The 18,658-nt window shown below is 51.6% G+C and overlaps 5 protein-coding genes across 5 annotated transcripts; 3 read left to right on the forward strand and 2 right to left on the reverse strand.

Annotated features, from left to right (window-relative positions):
* Positions 1 to 429: 429 nt before the first annotated feature.
* NCLIV_052380 (hypothetical protein) lies at positions 430 to 1,783 on the reverse strand (the record flags this gene model as incomplete). The annotated part of the gene is made up of 2 exons (XM_003884791.1): positions 430 to 477; positions 1,424 to 1,783. 2 exons carry the CDS (start codon positions 1,781 to 1,783, stop codon positions 430 to 432), a joined length of 408 nt encoding a protein of 135 aa, XP_003884840.1.
* A 624-nt stretch (positions 1,784 to 2,407) lies between these two features.
* On the forward strand, positions 2,408 to 4,319 carry NCLIV_052390 (hypothetical protein; the record flags this gene model as incomplete). Its single annotated transcript, XM_003884792.1, has 3 exons — positions 2,408 to 2,412; positions 3,119 to 3,219; positions 3,772 to 4,319. The coding sequence occupies 3 exons, from the start codon at positions 2,408 to 2,410 to the stop codon at positions 4,317 to 4,319; spliced, it is 654 nt and encodes a 217-aa protein (XP_003884841.1).
* Positions 4,320 to 6,068: 1,749 nt separating this feature from the next.
* NCLIV_052400 (putative adenosine/AMP deaminase domain containing protein) lies at positions 6,069 to 8,417 on the reverse strand (the record flags this gene model as incomplete). The annotated part of the gene is made up of 4 exons (XM_003884793.1): positions 6,069 to 6,832; positions 7,133 to 7,262; positions 7,488 to 7,601; positions 7,926 to 8,417. The coding sequence occupies 4 exons, from the start codon at positions 8,415 to 8,417 to the stop codon at positions 6,069 to 6,071; spliced, it is 1,500 nt and encodes a 499-aa protein (XP_003884842.1).
* Positions 8,418 to 9,545: 1,128 nt separating this feature from the next.
* Positions 9,546 to 11,380, forward strand: NCLIV_052410 (putative transporter, major facilitator family domain containing protein; the record flags this gene model as incomplete). The annotated part of the gene is made up of 2 exons (XM_003884794.1): positions 9,546 to 10,729; positions 10,927 to 11,380. 2 exons carry the CDS (start codon positions 9,546 to 9,548, stop codon positions 11,378 to 11,380), a joined length of 1,638 nt encoding a protein of 545 aa, XP_003884843.1.
* A 2,397-nt stretch (positions 11,381 to 13,777) lies between these two features.
* Positions 13,778 to 17,624, forward strand: NCLIV_052420 (Protein with possible 2 TPR domains, related; the record flags this gene model as incomplete). The annotated part of the gene is made up of 5 exons (XM_003884795.1): positions 13,778 to 14,030; positions 14,728 to 15,108; positions 15,644 to 16,263; positions 16,534 to 16,605; positions 17,352 to 17,624. Coding segments are annotated over 5 exons (1,599 nt in total), but the record flags the coding sequence as incomplete, so codon positions are not given.
* Between the last annotated feature and the right edge of the window lie 1,034 nt (positions 17,625 to 18,658).

The raw sequence follows: 18,658 nt of genomic DNA on the forward strand, positions 1-18,658 counted from the left end.
TTCCTGCTTGTCAGAGGACAGCAGAAGTGGAAATCCAGCCCCCCTGGTTCCGGGGTACATCTGCTCGATCAACACTTTTGAGACGGCGAGGACCTATCTTCGCTCTCTCGAGTTTCCGCACACCCTGTCAGTCAGCTCGAAGCCCTGTCCACGAAATATCTCCCCGTTCTCGACAGACAGCGCCTTTAGACAACTCTGTCCCATCAACAACCCCAAACGCGTTCACGTAAACCTAATGCACGCATGCATACAATGTGTACATACATGTATATGCACGTCTGCAGGGAGTACATCACGTGGCTCGAGCCCGCACAAGAGCCTCGCCACCTGGATGGTTCAGTGCACCTCATCCAACTGACTAACAAGGCACAGTAACTGTTTCGAGAAGGCAATGAACGAGTCCTCCAGAATAGCCGCAAACAAGACCGTTTATTTTTTGGCGCCGCCAGAGCACTTCGCCTTCTCCTTGCCGCGCACCTGAAGCGAGTCCACACACGAGAGAAAGCATGCGTTAAGTCGCCGCTTCGCCTTCAACGCGAAGAAAGCGTTTATGGACTGAATTTCATGTACCCGTAAAGAAATACACCGATCGCTTCTCGGTAACACGGCCTCGTGCACCCCCTCGCTCTCTGGGAATGAGGTAAAAACACGGGGTTACAGGTTTCAAGAGAAACACCAACACTCCGCACTTGCCCCAGACCCTGTAAGGCGGATGCGATACTGATCCTCCAGTCAAAAGAAGCCGGCGTCCTGAAGAATTGACCCACCGACCCTCTTCTCCCTCTCACGAGGAAACGGCAGAGCAGACACGCATCTGTTTCCTACCCGTGCATGCGGTGTGTATCACAGTCACGATCGTCTCCCTTATAATTTGCCAATTCCGTGGCACGGTTAGGGTGTATCGGCACCAACGCTAATTACGCCGGAAATCAGATTATCTTGTGGAATGACAGTGATCTCCAGCCACACACACGCTGTACGGGCTCATTCGAAAACTCGAGTGGTTTCCAGTTCCCCTCTCCAGCAAAAATCGTTCACGCAGTCTACATCTCAAATCCGTATAGAAACGTTTCGATGTCGAGCATGGCGACGAGCACACGGTTTCTCAGCCTGATCTGCTCTTCCGCCTATGCTGAGTCGGCAGCCCAACAGGACGACACTTTTCAGTATTCCTTCAGTAGCTACTGCCTCCTAGATGACATGCAGTTGCCGAGAATGGGCAAGTTCCTTTTCTCGTATCACGAGTGAAAGGCAAGAAGCGAAACATCACAATTCGCGTCGTCCCCCTGGATTCTATTTTCGCCCCACATGCATAATCTTCCGGCACACGCTGCAGCATCTCAGTTGTCCCCGTGGAGATTTGACACCCCGTATCGAAAACGGTGTGGCTCGCTATTTTTCCCCCTTTGCCAACCCGACTTACCTTCTTCTTTCTGTTCTTCAATTCCTTGTATGCGCGACGACCCTTGGATGCCTTCGCCTCGACATATCCCAGTCGCACCAGGCGGAACCGGTTCTCGAACTTCTTTGCCGCGTTGGGGTTGTCATAAATCATCGCAAATCCAGAGGAACGACCGCCACCGAAGGCAGTTTTCAGACCGAAAACGACAATGCTCTGAGGGTCGGAAACGCGGAACTGCTTGGCGATTTTCTCGACCAACTCCTTCTTCGACACAGAGCCGCGGCTCGGGTGGAGAATGTCCACGCCGAACTGCTTTCTCTGCAGAAGAGGGTTTGTCTTCAGTTTCCGGAAACGAAGAGAGAAGGCACCGGTGTCCGCCATTTTTGCTTCTGGATGAAAAGAGGGGAGACCGGGAAAAGACGAGAGACCGGGAAGAGACGGTACGTGGCGTGAGAGGAACAGCAGAACAAACCTTCGAGTCCCCTTCTCTTGTGCGCACGCGTCCGTCTTGCGTTTCTCTTTCTAGGACACGAAAACCGAGACGGAAAAGTTTCAAGTTCCTCCCCAGAGACGGCGCGCGTTTTCCGAGAACCGGATACGAAATCTCTCCTGTTGCTCAGCGGGGTCAGCCTCGAACGTAGAACGAGAGGGGTGGACCAGCAGTCGAGCATGCAAAGCGGTGGTTTGCGAAAACGAGAAATTCCCCACGCCACATGTCCAGCGTGTGGGCGTGGTTGTGTGGCGAGTGCATGCAGCGAAAAAGGTGAGCGTTGCCTGGGCCTTTTCCATGTGGGGCTTCCGTTGCCAGGAGGCACGAGAAAGAGCGGCAAATTAGGGGGGAGACTGCGGGCGCTTTTACGGGAAGACCGACTGGCGTTTACACTGTGTTTTGTTGTCTGTTTCTCGGGGCGGGTAGACTCCCGTTTGCTCTCTCTGTGGACATTTTGAGAGGTTTCCGAATCCTTTTCCTCCGGTTTCCCGCCCCTTTCTTCTCTCCGTTTCAAGATGAGGTAAGATCCCTTCGCCACTTCTGTGCAACACGAGTCCAAAAATTTGTGTTTGGGGTCGCGCGTTTTCTACCCTTCTCGGCCAGCTTTCTGTCTGTCGTGCAAAGAATTTCACCCGGTGCTTTCTCCAGGTTCGTTTCCTTTTTGGGGGGGCAAACTGCAGTTCTTTCTGCGCTGACTCCCCTTCCAAACTCTTCGCGCGATTCGCCAAGCCTTGGAGCTCTTCCGCCGGGCTGGGGACTGACGGAGCGTGAAAACGCGTGGAGTGATGTAGAGGGAAAGGGACAGAAGGGGGCGAAAGAAATCAAGAGTTCCGCTGCATCTCTCCGGAACAGAAATCAGGGGCCTGGCTTTCGTCCCTCCATGGTGGAGCCGCGTGCATGTAGCACGAGGCCGAGAAATTCCGAGTCTCCGGCGGCACCCGGCAGGGGAGAAAGAGAGACAGGCATGCCAGCGAAGGGAATCGAGAAACGAGGAAACGGGATGTCAGAGAGGGAGGGAACAGCAGCTGTGATGGGCGCGGATGCGAGCCTCCGCGTGTGTGTCGGCAGAGTTTCGACTTCGCAGTCAGACCCTGTCCACAGACAAAGATGTGTGTCCGTGTTTCTTGGTGGACAATCCCGCGCGCGGAATCGGTGTGTTGGGCCCTCGCTCAAATGCGACGTGTGTGTGTATGCGTTCATCCCCGTTTTCTGCGTTGTGCGAACAGCAAGCTCAGCACAGACGGCCTGAAGAAGGCCATCGGAGAGATCTTGGAGGGCTCGCGGGAAAAGAAGAGAAAGTTCGTGGAGACCGTCGAGCTTCAGATCGGTGAGCTCAAAACCTAGAGTGCACTTGTTCAGGAGATTCTACAGCGGAAGCTTTGCAGGCGTGTCGCAAACAAAGTTTTTTCACGTCGCCCAGATATAGAGTCACGGGTCGTGGAGGATCTTTGAAAGAAGACTGCGTCAATGTCCAACCTGCTTCTGGTTTCTGGGGAACATCCTCCTGTGCCGTTCAATCGACTGTTAAGTGGAGCTTCTTCCCACGGTCTCAACACGCAGGATCTTCGCGTGGCGCTCCGCCTACGCGGGGTTTCTGCACACGCTGCAAATTTCTCGTGGAACCGCGCAGTTGCACTTCTCTGTAGAGCGTTTCCCTCAATTTGCAAAACGCTGTTCAGGTGGCGGCGCTCTGTTTGTTCTAGAACGGCAGAGCATTTTTCAGCCATCACGATAAGGGCGCCTATATATGTGCGAACTGTGTGCCTGCTGTTTTCTGGGATCTCGTAAAGAAAACTGTGAGACCCGTTCGCTCTCACAGGTCACGTCGTGGTTTATTCAGATGGCATGCCGGCTCTGCACCACTCTGTTTGTTTCGTAGGTTTGAAGGATTACGACACCCAAAGAGACAAGCGTTTCAGCGGAAGCGTGAGGCTTCCTAACGTCCCCCGCCCCCGCATGCGCGTGTGCGTGATGGGAGATGCTGTGCATTGCGAGCAAGCAAAGGAGCTGGGACTGGAATTCATGGACGTGGAGGCTATGAAGAAGTTGAACAAGAACAAGAAGCTTGTGAAGAAACTCGCACGGAAGTACGACGCTTTCCTGGCCTCGCAAGTGTTGATTCCGCAGATCCCCCGTCTCCTGGGTCCGGGTCTTAACAAGGCGGGCAAATTCCCGACGCTTATCACTCACAACGATAAGCTCGAGGATAAGATTCAGGAAATCAAGAGCTCAATCAAATTCCAACTCAAAAAGGTGCTGTGCATGGGTGTCGCCGTCGGCAACGTCGACATGACGGAGGAGCAACTCCGCGTGAACCTGACACTGGCCATCAACTTCCTTGTCTCTCTCCTGAAGAAGAACTGGAACAACGTGAAAACCCTGCACATCAAGAGCACCATGGGCAAGCCTCAGCAGATTTACGGCTAAATCCAGTAGCCTTTCACGCGCTCTTGTTCTCGAAATGTATGGCTCTTCTGTGCGGCTCAAACTTGAGAAAAAGGGTTCCGGGACGACAGGCGGAAGCTGGGCAAAAAGAAGGACGTCTTCCTGAATCTTGCTGGGTCATGCGGTTGCCAGATATAGATGCATATATACTCTATATGTGTGTGTCTGTATGTTCCCACTGTGTCTTTGATATAGGGGGTTGAACGAGATTCCGCGAGAAAAGTCGGGGGGGAGTCTGACGCGGGAGGCGCGTGTTGCCTCCGGTCTCCTCTGTCTTCCGGACTTCTTTTGGAACAGCGAAACTGTCTTCTCTGCCTCTTCTGCTTTCGTTGCCCCGTCTCGTCCTCCCCAGGAATCTTTTCCAAATCAATTGTGCGGGAGCGAAGGAACGAGTACTTGTCGCTCTCTGCCGCGCATCCAACGTGTCGCCTGACGAGGGGATAGGCGTCGCGCGCTGTGACTGCAGTCAGAAACGACGGGGTGCGGAGGAGAGTGGAGACCGCGTAGATCTTAGAGTAGCGAGACGCTCATGCAGCGTGGCAGTTGGTCCCACTTTTTAAAAGCATCGAAGGCCTAGTTACAATCTCAGTCCATCTTTTAAACCTGGCATACGATTCGGGAAAGCACGGAGAGAAGAGGATCATGAAGTTGTGCTTCAGTAACAGCAAGGGGATCCTGGGTGAACGGGCAGACTCGCATGCTTCAGCAGGGTTTTCCAGCCTTAATCCATATGCATAGACCGGTGTGCGTACTTCGCTGCCCCGATTTACTGTCGTTGGAATGGGAGATCCGTGGATTTCATCGGGAAGATCACATCTGAAATCCACTGTCGACTTCCACAGGGTGTGATAGGGGCGACAGGGCTCAAACCTGGGCTAGCATAGGTATTTCACGTGCGCTCTGGTGCCCGCATACTCTACTCAATCGGATTTGTGGTGTCTCAGCCGTGCACGTCCTGCGGCGGTTCACATGCAGTCTCACAGTCAGGCGGCTCTACCGCACTGCTGGTACGATATATTTGGGGGCAGACCCGATCTCTGCCGGTAACGGGTGAAGGTACCGCATCCAGGGAAGACGGACTCGTATAGCGGCAGCAGCGCACAGGAACCCAAACATCGGTTGTTGATTCGATCAGACGTCAATGAAACGTTGCGGCAAAAAAAGTGAGGACAGTTCCTCATAGACTGCTTCGTTGGTGTGTTGACGGCTGAGACGCATTGCACAAACACCTGGATTGATGTTGAAAGCTACACGTAAGTCAGGACGCAACAGAAAGAAAAATTACCGTACACCCGCTTGGTCTTCAATCGATAGAATCACGCTTGTAAAAGCGTCAACGGAGCTTCTCCTATTCATCCCACCACAATCGAAACATTTGGAGAAACAAATGAGCTACGTACACAAACTGCATTTTCCCACTATGCATGCAGACTTAGATTTTCGAAGCCAACTTTCACATTGTTGCAGACAGTCAAGTGAGCGGCACGTAACCTGCACTCGTTTGGGTAGAACCATTTTCAACACTCGCATCCCTTCAGCTCCCCGTGAAACGAACGTCCAGAATCAAGGACGTCTCAGCCAATAGCTTCGCGTGTCAGGTTGGGGCAGCACGTCGCACATTTCAATTCACCTTTGATACATCCGCAATGTATATTTTAATACCGAGACAAGAACACGAAATGTCGGAGACTACGTTCTTTGCTACAAACAACAGTCCGCCCTAAAGGCACATCAGTTTCCGATGCGGTGTTTCTTCCTGAAGTCAGCATCAAAAGCTTCGACTTCCTGAGCCAGTGCCTGCTTCTTTTCAAGAGGCAGGAAAGCAGCAAACACGGAGTTCAAAACGACTGTCTTTATCGTATCAAGTCTCCAGTGGAGACTTTCGCGTAGGGGCGCACCCCCGTTGGAGTCATCTTCCGTTGATCCGGTCGAGCCCTTCTCGTTCAACAGACATGTCTCGATAATGGCGGCAAAATTGTCGTTCATTCCGCCACCAAAGTAAGCCGGGTCGTCGCTGTTGATCGTGACTTGAAGCCCTTGGTCGATAAGGCTTTCAAACTGAACGCCGAGCCGACTCCCCGTCGACCTTTTGGGTCCAAGAGCAATCGCGTCAGCTCCTGTCTGACCAGCCACGAACGGGACAGGCTCAGGCACCCCGGAGGTATTTTTTTGATCCTGGCCAGCGGCCTTCAATCTGTCCAGTTGTTCACATCGAAGGCGTTCCCTCTGGCTCTGAAATTCCCTGTGGGCAACGCCGTTCGGTGTATTCCTCTCCAGACCACACTGTGGCATGCACCGGAGGAGCGGATGCTCTTCGACATTCCTACACACGCCCAAACAAACGTTTGAAAGTGGGCATACAGTGAGCGGAATTTGATGTGCCACCAGGTGCTTGAGCAAGTCGGGATTTTCCACCGACGATGAGCCGTGATCAATTCGCGCTGCGTGATTGTACACCAAGGCGTCGATGATGTTCTGGGCCGGGCCTTCCTCTCCTGCATAGTAAGCAGCACAGAGCAACAGAGAAAGAGAGATGCAGCGGGCTGTGCAAAGCTTTTGCAAGTCGTTACTACGGACAAACAGATGAAATTGAGCGCGGGACCTGAGGAGCGTGAGCGGGCATTGAGCACGGCCACGGCGAGTCCCCCACCAAGTTCTTCCCTCCGCGCGACATGAGCTGGTCACGGCAGATTCGGTCACAAGCTGAAAAATGTCGTGCAACCTCGTGACGTTCTGCTGGTTACCGATAGCTCAAAAAACTTCCCTCGGCACCCCAGGACATTTGAAGTTCTCACCTGCGTGTGCAACGCACGGAAGTCCCCTCTTCTTCACCAGGTCGAACACCTCGCGAAATTTGTAGTTTTCATTTCCCTTCTCAGACGAGGCCAGTCCAAAGCCGTCGATCATGGACAACATCGGCTCCGTCTGCGCAAAAAGAGAAAACCAGTCGCACCCAGGAACTGAAGGGACAGGCGTTGCAACGGAGGATCCACACAAGCTGGCCCAAGTCTTCCCAAGCAGCCGACAAGTCCTGAGAGAAACGGACATCTAAATGTGTGGGTTTTCCCACCCACCGCGCATTAGGCACTGGAAGTCCGTCAGCAACTTTCTCTGGAGAAAATGTACGACTTGAGGTTATCCGCAGCCTACCTCCTCAACACATCGAATGTGGTCTTCCACAGGAAGATTGCGCACGAAGCAGAGGATCCGGCGAGAAGTGATACCCCAGCGCTGCTCGGCCTCGCAGCACCCGTCATAGATACCCTGAAGGAGGCAATCAATCACAAAGCGCACCGTTTCAAAAAATCAGCGAACGGCTCACGTTGTTTTGTGGGGTCTCGTCAAAAATGTGGCAGCCAGGCGAATAACAACGCACTACACAAGCGGCATGAGGACTACTCGAGACAACTCTGCGATGGTGTGTCCTCACGCGGCACATCGCCGTGGAGGAATATGGGCAATGGGAACAAACTGCCGTTGCACTGTGCCCGGGCCCTGAATCTCGGCCACAAAAAGATGAAGAATATCCTCACGACAACTCTCTTGCATGCGTTTCGGCTGCACACAAAAAAGCAGCTGTATTCTCACTTGGACGACGTCAATTGCTGGGGCGCGCCTGGTGTGTGACTGAAGATCGAAGAACAACTCGACGTGCCGCACATTCTGGGCCGCGGACTTCTCAAAGTAGCGCAGCACGAGTTTGTGGAAGTCTTCCCGGTTGCAGAGGACTTTCTCACGTTTAAAGTATGCGGCCAGGAAGGAGTCCAGATCTCCAAACGCAATACCTTGTCCGTCTTCGTTCATTGCCTTTTCGTCCTCGCTTCCATCGCCGACGGAAATGCCGTTCTTCTTTCCAATTTCCCTCGCCAGGCTCAAGTCCAGGGTGCCCTCCACATGGACGTGCAGCTCTACCTTGGGGATGTTCTTCGCGTATTCGAGCAGCAAGTCCACAGGCACACCGTGGCCGCAGCAACAGCAGCAGTTTGCCCGGTACAGAAAGTCTCCCTCATGAGCTCCGGAAGAGATGCCATTTTGGAGCGGAGTTGAAGTCGATGAGGTCTGAACCTGAATCCCCGCCATTGTTGCGTCCTGTGTATTCCCCAAGTTCAAACCGTGTGGTATCTTGGGGCGCGTGTTTGCCGTAATTGAATCAGGCGGCGTTTACCATGGCTAGATGCCCGTCTATGCGTTTTCCGCAATCGGTAGAAACACAGATACGGACGAGGTCGCCCAGTCTTTTTCCGCAGCGAGGCTCCACCGTCGTGGGATTCAGGCTGAGTTGGGTCACATTAGCCCCAAAAGCATCATGACGGTGGCTGCACGGGCAAGTGTCAACTGATATACCACGTCCTTCGGGCAGAGTCGCCTTCCTCCCCCCCAACCCCCCCCCCCCCCCTCCCGCACCGCTGGTCGAGGAAAATTTTCCGAATCCACCCTGCGACGACGTTCTTGCCGGCTGGACCCATCCCATCCCACCGGAATCCCGCGGTGGTTTCTCCCAGGAAAGCCAGTTCAGTTTTATAAAACTATACACCAGCGTTACCTTTTTAAGGGATCAAAAATTATTTAGCACCTTCGTGCGATTTTAGAACGTTTCCAGACTCTAGGACAGGCATTTGCGACGGAATTTGGTCAATCAGAATACGAAGCTTGGGGACGCACCACCACGTGGATTTGCTTCCGGGACAATCCTGTGCTCTGCTTCCGTTTTGCGGCCGGCAGTTAGACTTTGTTTGTGCCCTTGCTTGTAGCGTTTTTTTATACAAGGAAGAGGGTCATTGCGACGTCGGTCCGTGTCCGAGAAGATGGCCGCCACATTGATTTCGTGGTACCCTTTCTTGACAGACTTCACTCGAGATGATTATCTTGATATTATGATCTGGAAATCCACAGCTCAACTTTGCTGATTTTTCCCCCAAGGTGTATATGTACTTGTATTTGTGTTCTGTCGTCACTCTCTTTTTTTGAATCTTCACTATTTACGTGCTCCTGTCTGTGTCCTTTAGCAGAAACTGGTGTCATGTTCGTTTGATTTACCATCTGCCAGCTTCTGTGCCCTCATAACTTCCAGTTCTTTTGTGCTCGGTTAGAATCAGTCTCAGAGAATCCTCTCTGGTTTTGCGAGTTTCTCGCCGTTTTCCCTAGGGTTTGCAAGCGACCTTCCCCGCGCACCGTTTCAGCGCTCCGTCTTTTATCAGTGTCGTCACGATGGCAGCTCTGCTCAGCACGTTTTTTAGTCGCGTGCACGCGCTGCTTCCCGACAGTTCTCATCCGGCTGCGAAGCAGAAAACGCCGTTTGGGATTAACCGATATATTTTACTGGTGATTTACATGATCTATGCAGTGCTCACGTCGTCAGTTTATTTCGGATGGCGTAGCATGAGTGCGATGCTGTTCAAGTCCGGGCAGTTCGCGTGGGTATGCACTGGAGAAAGCGCGGACACATCCCCAGAAGAGGGAGAGACCGATTATCTGTGTGCGCTGCAAGACACCAAAGTGCAGTCTTTGTTCACAATTGCCATGGCGTGTCATTTTACGTGCAGCGCGGTAGCGGGGTATTTGCTTGACACCGTGGGCCCGAAGGTTGTTGCTTTGCTGGGTCAGACGTTAAATGCCTTGGCATGGATTCTCCTTGCCTTCTCAGGGCCGAACTTCCGATCTGTATATGCAGCATTTGTCTTCATGGGAGCTGGTGCGGATGTCAGCGTATATCCGACACTCTTGATCTCTTCTCTGTTCCCCGGTTCAACGGCTTTTATCATGGCCGTGCTAGGTGCGTGTATTTCCACCAGTTTCTTCGTTCCGCTGATCCTGCGTACCATTTGGGATTCCACTGATGTCTCCTTCGAAGCAGTATGCATTGGATATGCTGTCGCGGGGCCCATTTTATGTGCCGTCGCTGCGGTGTTTTTTATTCCATTGAAGTCTTTCAAGGGGGTGGACCAGTTCTCAGCCTATGTTGCGGCAGAGAAGCTGGCAAATACCCCAACAGATCTGTCTTCCCCGAAGGCGGAAGATGGGCTGTGGCAGCAAGCGACGGCCGTCGGGGATAGCCAAATGTGTGGTGAAGGTGAAAGTTGTGATGGCCGCGTCGCTGGATCTCAGCACACTGCGGGAACCGCAACGACCGATGAGTGTGGAAAGCATAGCTCACACGGGGTTGCGTTTTCCGATTTGTCCAACGACCCTCGCCTTAAGAAACAGGAAGTTTCTTTCACGTCGCAGGCGTTCACCTTTTTGTACTTCGGCATCTGTCTGTATTTCACCGTATGCGGCTGGGTGATGGCGTACTACCAAGAAGCCGCTGGTCGATTTTTGTCCAAGGACGCGGAGTATGCGCTTGAAATTTTGACACCGCTCTCGACGATTCCTTGTCTCATCTTCGGGGTTGTGTAAGTTGCCACACGGAAGTCAGCAGCAGTTTCAGGTTCGAGACGCGTTTCACTCCAGGTGCTCGTAGTGACAAGTGGCTCTTCAAAAGGTAACCGCAGTCGTATTTTGACACCAGCGAGAGTATCTGTTCTTGTGTGGCAGTTTTTGGCTTCGGGGTAAAATCAAGCTTTTACCCCCTTGTTTGTTTGTACTTCAGGATCAATCGAATCGGCATAATGCCCGTCATTTTACTTATTAACACCATCGGCTTGCTGACGTATGTTTGCGTGGCGGCGGCGGAGCACGTGGTGGCCCAGTACTTCTCGGTCATCTTTTTTTTCATGTACATTTCGATTTTCACAACCCAGATGTACGTTTTTGTCGAGTCGACGTTTGATTCGGCGCACTTCGGCAAGCTGATTGGCGTGGCGAGCCTAATCGGAGGATTGATGTCGTTGATCAGCAACGTCCTGTACGGGAATGTTACTGTCGGTATGCTAAACGGTGACACTGGACCAGTCGTTATCGTGCTACTCCTCGTCATTGTTCTGATGTACCCCTTGTTGCTCACCATGAGGAGCAAGCAGAACGCGAAGAAAAAGGTGGAGCAAGACGACATCCGCAATCGCGTGCTAGAACTCAAAGCAGCGCAAGCTGCTGATGTAGCATGAAGTCCCGCGCATTGCTTTAAGTGCAGGTTTGGTTTTTCGTGTGGGCTTACAGATGAATAGGGTCTTGTTTGTGCAGATGACGGGAAAAGCAGAGATATGCATATGCTTTTTCTATGAGTGGAGTAACGTTACAAAAATTAACGGTTGATACAGAACTTGGACCATCCCACTCGGTTCTATATAGTCCAATAACCGCTTTTGCGGCGGCTAATATTGTGGGTAAACCTTTGGGGATTTTTACCCCACCGCATTCAAACGTCGCTCAACTAGGTCTGTGATGTAAAGCGAACTATAGTGGTGTGCAGGTTCAGTTATTAGCATAAGGGGCCAGAGTTGGGTATGCGAAAGAGCAACGTATTTGTTTTCGTAAGTCAAACGGTTATGGCAAAATATTCAGCTCTCGGTGGCAGTGGTGTTCAGTTGTGAGATTTAAAGTCAGACCCAGCGAAGAAAATGTATGCAGGAACATAGGACTTCTTCATAAACGTCTCATTTCTGGACTGTTTCTGGACTGCGCACTGGCATTTAGCAGAGTTGGATTAACTTCAACTACCTACAATCGCCGGTAGTGCTTTTGCGTCGAAAAACAGGTAGATCAGGAGAACTCATTTACAGTACTAGTATAAGATACGTAGATGGCATCTGTGGTGCTCTATGATATCGATTCGTACGGTCGAAGCCGTCTGATGGCGAAAGGCGCCGATGAGGCCAAAGCATGAGTGAGTCGGTGTGCAGGTCACACGAGCCGAGGAAAGATCGAAATTATTTGATCTGTAAATCAAGCGGTGCTTCATTTGCATATCAAGTTGAGCAGGACGCCGCCGCGCGCACAACTGTATCATCTCCCCTGGGACGGATGTAAAGGTACGCGGCATGCGTACGATAATGATACACGATATAAGCTCCGGCAAAGGGGGTTGCTCCGAAAGCGCCAGTGACAAGGGCGCAATCTGTTTTTTCTAATAAAGTGAAATACTGTGTTGGCGTACAGACGCTAGACCCAGGAATGCATCCATAGACGCACACATGTAGAGGCTGAGAACATTTTTAGTCATCTGTATCCATTCGGCTGCCGCTGTCTACGTATCCGGGAGGCAAAAAATCACCGTGGGTTGCAGGCAGCTCTTCGCTTCTTCCTTGACTGGATATATGGTTCCTCATTGTTTTGTCTATTGGTGTTGGACTTTGGTGTGCTTCGCTGACGAAGCCAACAGACTCCTGAGCAGCATCGCCACCTAGCGACGACTTTTGGCTGAGTACAGAGAGGGACACTCACACGTGAAAGACACCTAGAGGATGGGCGTTACCCATTGCGCTTCCCGCTTCGGAATACGGAGGACTCACCCTCACTGAAGATCTCGCGAAACCGCAGCTCCTTCTGGCGGGTGGTAACACACACGATCTCAGCTTATCTCAAACGTAGTAGTTCACTTGGAATACAGAGACGTTTGACTGCGAAATGTAACTCCACGTAAAAGTCCGCATCTGATAGATGCCCTTTTTTTTTAAAAAAAAGTGGTGCGCCATCGCGGCTGCATGTAGGTGGAAACAGGAACTTTTGACGGGAGACAGCCCCCGCCCCGTCTCCTGAGGGCGAGGCACACAGTCGCGCGTGGAGGGCCCCCTGACTTTTTGGGTCTTATTTGGTGCAACTTTTGTCTTCCAGTCCATGCCCTCTGAATGGAGAAAAATCCATGATGTGTATTCGGCACATCTAAATCCCATCCCCTTTCCCCGAGTGAGGCCGCATCGTTGACCCCAGCATCTCAACCGGCCAGACTTTCCTTTCCATTTACACTGCACCCTGGGCTGCCGCGACAGTATGCATACCTTCTTTTGCGAAGTTTTGCACAGTCACCCTCTCGACAGGCAGGGGTTCCCACTCCTGCGTATCATTTTCGGGGATTAAAGCATTGCTAGCAGTTGAGACCCGCGCCGACATCACGGCAGCCAGACTCGTGGAAAGGCCGTCATTTGTAAAATGTCAGTGGATATCCGCATCTGTAATAAGTAAGGGCTTTGCAAGAGTCCTAGTATGGCACTCGTTGGTGATTTCGGGTAAATCGGAGAGCGAAAGAGTGTGCATTAGGAGTGAGCAGGCTCGTGCTCCTGCTTGTTTGACCAAGTGATGAGGCCACAATGGCGATGCATGAAAATGAGGCCTTCTGGAACGATTTTTTCCGGCGCCCCGCCGCCCAAAAGGCTATCCAGTTGGAGCAGAGACTGATGATGAGAGAAGCGGTGAGAGGTTCTACCGTAGCAGGCAAAAGGGTTGACCTAACGCAACGTATTGAAGAAGTGACGCAGCTACTAGCATAGGGATCTTTGTAGAGTGGAGGCCGACTCTGGATCCTTTCAACTTTTTCGTCAGTTCCATTTCTATTCTTCTTCTGCCAGGCCGCCGACCTCAAGCGTAGCCACGACAAGGAGAAAGCAGAGCTGCTGGACTTGCTCCGCTCTTGCAGCTCGAGCTCGCAGGAGCTTGTTCAGCCGATGCTCGGCAGCGCCCGAGTCAAATGGCTGCTCAACACTGTGAGGCATCGGGCGGCAGCAAACGGACGACTCTTCCATGAGGAGCTTCAATCCGACACAGCAGCTCTAGAAACGCTCGGCAGACTACGCGAGGAGTTCGAACATTCCCCAGTTGCATGTAGGAAGAAGAGTCCGTACGATTATCTGTAGTGTAGCGGTGCACTATCCGTCAGCTGGAGACGAAGGCGCCGTTTTGCAAGACACGTTCCTCCTGCAGCAGAGGCAGCCTGTGTTGGAAGGTAGGGGGTTGTTTCTGGATTGACCGTTGGCCGTATCGCGCACCTGAACCGTGTCACCCACTATGCTCAGAGTGTAACACAGATAGGTCCACACATAAGTGGGAGTGCATTCGTCTCTCAAATGAGACACTACCAGCTCCATATTATAATTGCTTGTCGTTTTCCTTACCGTTGCATTGCATGTGACCAAAGTTTCTGCCGCAGAAGAACAAATGAATCAACTGAGGTCCGAGGCAACCAAAGAAATCGGACTGTCGGATTACTCAGCTCCAACACAACGCACATGGAGAGACATTCCTCCAGATGAACTTGCCGAGCGTCTTTGTAAGGGAGAAATATGCCCCCGGGACGAGTGGATTCCGGGTAAGGCGCCTATTTCGTTTCCCCGCTAGCGTTTTCTCTGCAGGCACATCCTGGAGCAGGGCGTGCCGAATATCAGAGCACACCCCTTTTCTTCCATGACGGGACATGCTAGACGCCGTGATTATCTGCCTTCGCGAAACACTGAATTTACGCAATGAAAAAAAGTGTTAGACGGTGGAAACAGAGCCTCGTTGTCTTACTCTTTTTATTCAGTGATCGAAATCCCGCTGGAGTGTGTGGCAGTTTTGAGTGTCGAGAAAGACATTTACAGCTTAAATACACAACCGCTGAAACAATTCCCCCGTGAAAAGTGTTTGCGTTCAGGAGTATCGCGCGACAAACGGCCGCTGGATCCGAGTAGCCTGGAGGAGCACCTGAAGCTCGGTGACCGAATGTTGCAGGAGGGACGAGCGGCGTATGGCGTAGGGGATTTCGATCTAGCGAGCATACGATTCACACAGGGCGTGCAACTGCTGAACTGGGTGAAGGCGGCAAGAGTTGAGGACCAACACCTGATTGACGACATGTACCTTACTCACCTGCGCAACCAAGCGCAAACAGCCCTGAAACTCGAGAAATTCCAAGAAGCCATCAGTGAGGAGAACAGTATGTTCGCCTTGATGAGAAACAGCCTCTCTCAAGGCAAAAAAGATATGATAAGGACTTGCTTCCCGCTACTGATGTCACTTTCGGGAATCTCATGCCTAACTAGCATGCATGGACAGTGAATGCGAAAGATTTTTTTCAACCAATTCTCAACACCGTAGTTCAGTGTGCCTAGGGGCACGCGAACGAGGCACTTGGAGAAGTCGAAGCCGTACCTGAGGTTGCGCTTATCTGTAGTCATCTCATCGCTTTCTTCGTTACATACCTGTTTAACGGGGCGAAGGCCAGTGCTGATTCTGGTTTACACTTATATATGCACGGAAAACGTGCGGAATACAGCAAAATTCTCGAGTCCGTTTGTGGCGTTGCCAATCCTCTAGCTGCTAGTAGAGTGGCCGGTAGAATCTGCTCGACAAGAGGCGACGCTGAATACATGGTGCTGCTCATCCACACCGGCGCATATTCTTTTGGGCCAACACATGGAGAGTGTCCTTGTGCTCTTATGCTGTATGCATCGGCACAGGGGCGTGCACGACCATCATTCAAGACATTGATGAACATGACGCCAAGGCGAGGTACCGAAGAGCAAAAGCTTACACGATGCTCGGACTTGTCAAATGCGCCAAGGACGACTACGTCTTCATGCTCAAAAGTCCTTACGTCGATGAAACCGCAGTGAAAGCAGCGCGCGCTGCTTTGGCTAACCTCCGTAGAATCCTCAACAAGTACAAACTCCAAACTCGTGAAACAGTGCAGCGGAGCGTGGCTATTGACGTTTTCACAGGAAATCGGACGTGCACTGAAAACGCGGCAGCAGACGAAAGTGGGTTCGCACGCGAAGGGCACGTCGACGACTTTGCAGGCACAGAGCAATCGGAAGGGAAATCACACGCAGTAGAGCCGCGACGGTCCATCGAGCAACTGAAAGAAAAAACTTCCAGAAGAGAGAACGGAACCCACACAGACAGGGTTTCATTAAAAGATGAAGCTGACCTCAAGGCCAGCGTCAGGTCCTCTCACGAGGCTCAGAAGAAAAGTTGGTTCCACAGTGAAACTAGACCGGAACTCTTTCCGACAGCTGAAGCGGGAGAGCCAGCATCCCCGACGAGTGACAGACAAAAGGAGTCTCCCAAGGAAAATATGGTGAGAACAGAGCCTTCCAAAAAGGAACCACTGACGATGTCACCTTTGCCTCATCTGCTTTATTTACAACCACCCACTTTAGCACATCTTGTCACAGGTGAAGAGGAAAATTACAAAGCCAGTATGCCCCACTGGTCATTCGAATGGTATGGGGCTGGAGTCGACGATACTCCGTGAGTGCACAAATTCTGGTGTGGTCACGGTTTCTCCCTCCAACAGAGTACCACGCTACTGTCAAGCCGCTCATTTTTGTCGTGTTTCCTGTTGCAGACCAAATCTCTTCCACTTCTTCCGCTTGAAGAGACGAAGCTACTTCTGGAAGACTTACTGGACGCTTACACGGTGAGGTTCTTTCACTAAATGCGGTGGTGTTGGAGCAAGTGTTGTGGAAGAACAACGAATCGCTGGTATCCGCGCTTCGGTGTGCAAGCAAGCGCGCTGCTCAGAAAGTGAAGAGCGAGCCTCTCGGTCCATCCTACGGAGCTCCAGAGGCATCCAATGCACTCATCTTATTGCTAAGGATACGGAAAACTATGCATTATTCTGCTACAGTTCGGAGATGGGTAATTAGCAGCACCACAAACCACACAGCAGTAGGCCTCCGGGCACGGCAACTGTTGACAGAGTACTAATTATTGTCTCCATTGGTACATTACTATCCAATGATGACACTTGTCTGTTGCCGACACTCGAGTACGTCGTACTTCCCCACATGAATAGCAGCAGGAAACCGAACTAAAAAGTGACTCTCACTCTGATCAGGGTACACCGAGCAGTAGCAACCACAGATTTGTGAATACCAGCTGGGATGGCACAGTTCCTTGTGATTTTTTTTTCAGCACCTCAGGCAACCACATTAGATTCCTATATTGCTCGCTGATCCGGAGCTCATTCTCAGAGACATTTCCATCTTTATGTGTTCGACAATGTAGCACCACCAACTGGCTCTGACTACATTAGACTGCGCACTGTAAACACAACCGACGGTTTAAACGACCTCAAGGATCTTTCTCCCCTCGTCCGTTGCCTCACCGTGCCACATTGGCTCCTCTATGGAATTCTCTTTCCCTTGTGGATCCGTCACGCAGGATCCCGAAACGCAGGCCGAGCTGCAGGAGGCCACTCGTGCTGCAGACTTTGACATGAGACGGTTTTTGATCCGTGTGCGGAAGTGTCTGCCGGAGATTCAGCGACCCGTGTTTGAACGACATCATTTGCCCGGTAGGAATCACCACGAAAATCTCCGCATAATGGAGATGAGTGTTACACGCTGGCGGTCAAGCGACGAAACCGTCGATGAACTTCGAAAAGAGTGCTGGAATGCCATCTTCGGCGACCTCATTGACCTTGATAATGTGTGAATGAACTAAAGAAACCAGCGGGTACGTTCTCCTCGTGAGCTGCACCCGGGTGGCATTTCTTTTCGATCCCATTCCATGTCAGGTCAAGACTATTGCTTCTTTACTACACATCTGCATTCGCGGATATCTCATAAGAGTATTTAGCGAGTATTGCTTCGAAATGTACTACGTGACAGTCAACTTGGAGCTGTGAGTGATGGATACAACCGCCGACAACGGCTTTTCGCCCACAACTGGTATTTACTACAACCGTTTCGTTAGCTCTCAGTGCATAGAGAGACATCCGAGTATTCAAGCACAGAGTAACTGTGCCACTTACAAATTCCACTAAAGACAAACTAGTTAAGCAACCTGAACCCTGACATCGGAACCAGAAAGGGGTTTTTATCGTCTGTAATACGAGTTTATTTCACAGTGGACAGTTACCGACAGGACCATTCTCTCCTCTCCCTGTGAATTCCGTGTACGTACAAGAAAAAACACTTTAAACCAATCATTCACCTAACTACACACCGCGACAGTTACCAGGAAACATAACACCCTCTCTAACAGCGTGTCACCAGCGCGTCTACAGAAGGCCAGCAGCTGAGATTTTAGCAGTACACAACAAAAACTGCGACAATCAGTCCCAAGAAAGTCACAAGGTCCGCGAAGAGGATATCATATTTGCATTGCTCTACTACCCCTATGGTATCCCAGGAGATTCGTGTTCCACCTTGGAAGAATCGGAGCACTGCTTCAGGGCTTGTTCCCAGAGAAGGCATTTAGAAGGGGACGGCCGGCGACGTACATTGCTAAACGGCGACGCGCTGCCTGAACCATCCAGATGGGGGCTCCTGCGATCTTGAAGAGACAGAAACTCTCGGATTCTGAACCGAACATACTTCTTCCAGGTGTTACAACCGTGTCGACAGACGCGTAAATGAGAGGGTTCGGGGGGCGTCTGGGGTCCCAACAAACGCCGCTCGTGCGTAACTCGTTTACTTATCAGGGTTGCATTGCTTGTTCACCATGCACGCACAGGCAGACTGTAC

This window comes from Neospora caninum, chromosome X, assembly GCF_000208865.1.
Source record: "Neospora caninum Liverpool complete genome, chromosome X".
Classification (NCBI taxonomy): domain Eukaryota; phylum Apicomplexa; class Conoidasida; order Eucoccidiorida; family Sarcocystidae; genus Neospora; species Neospora caninum.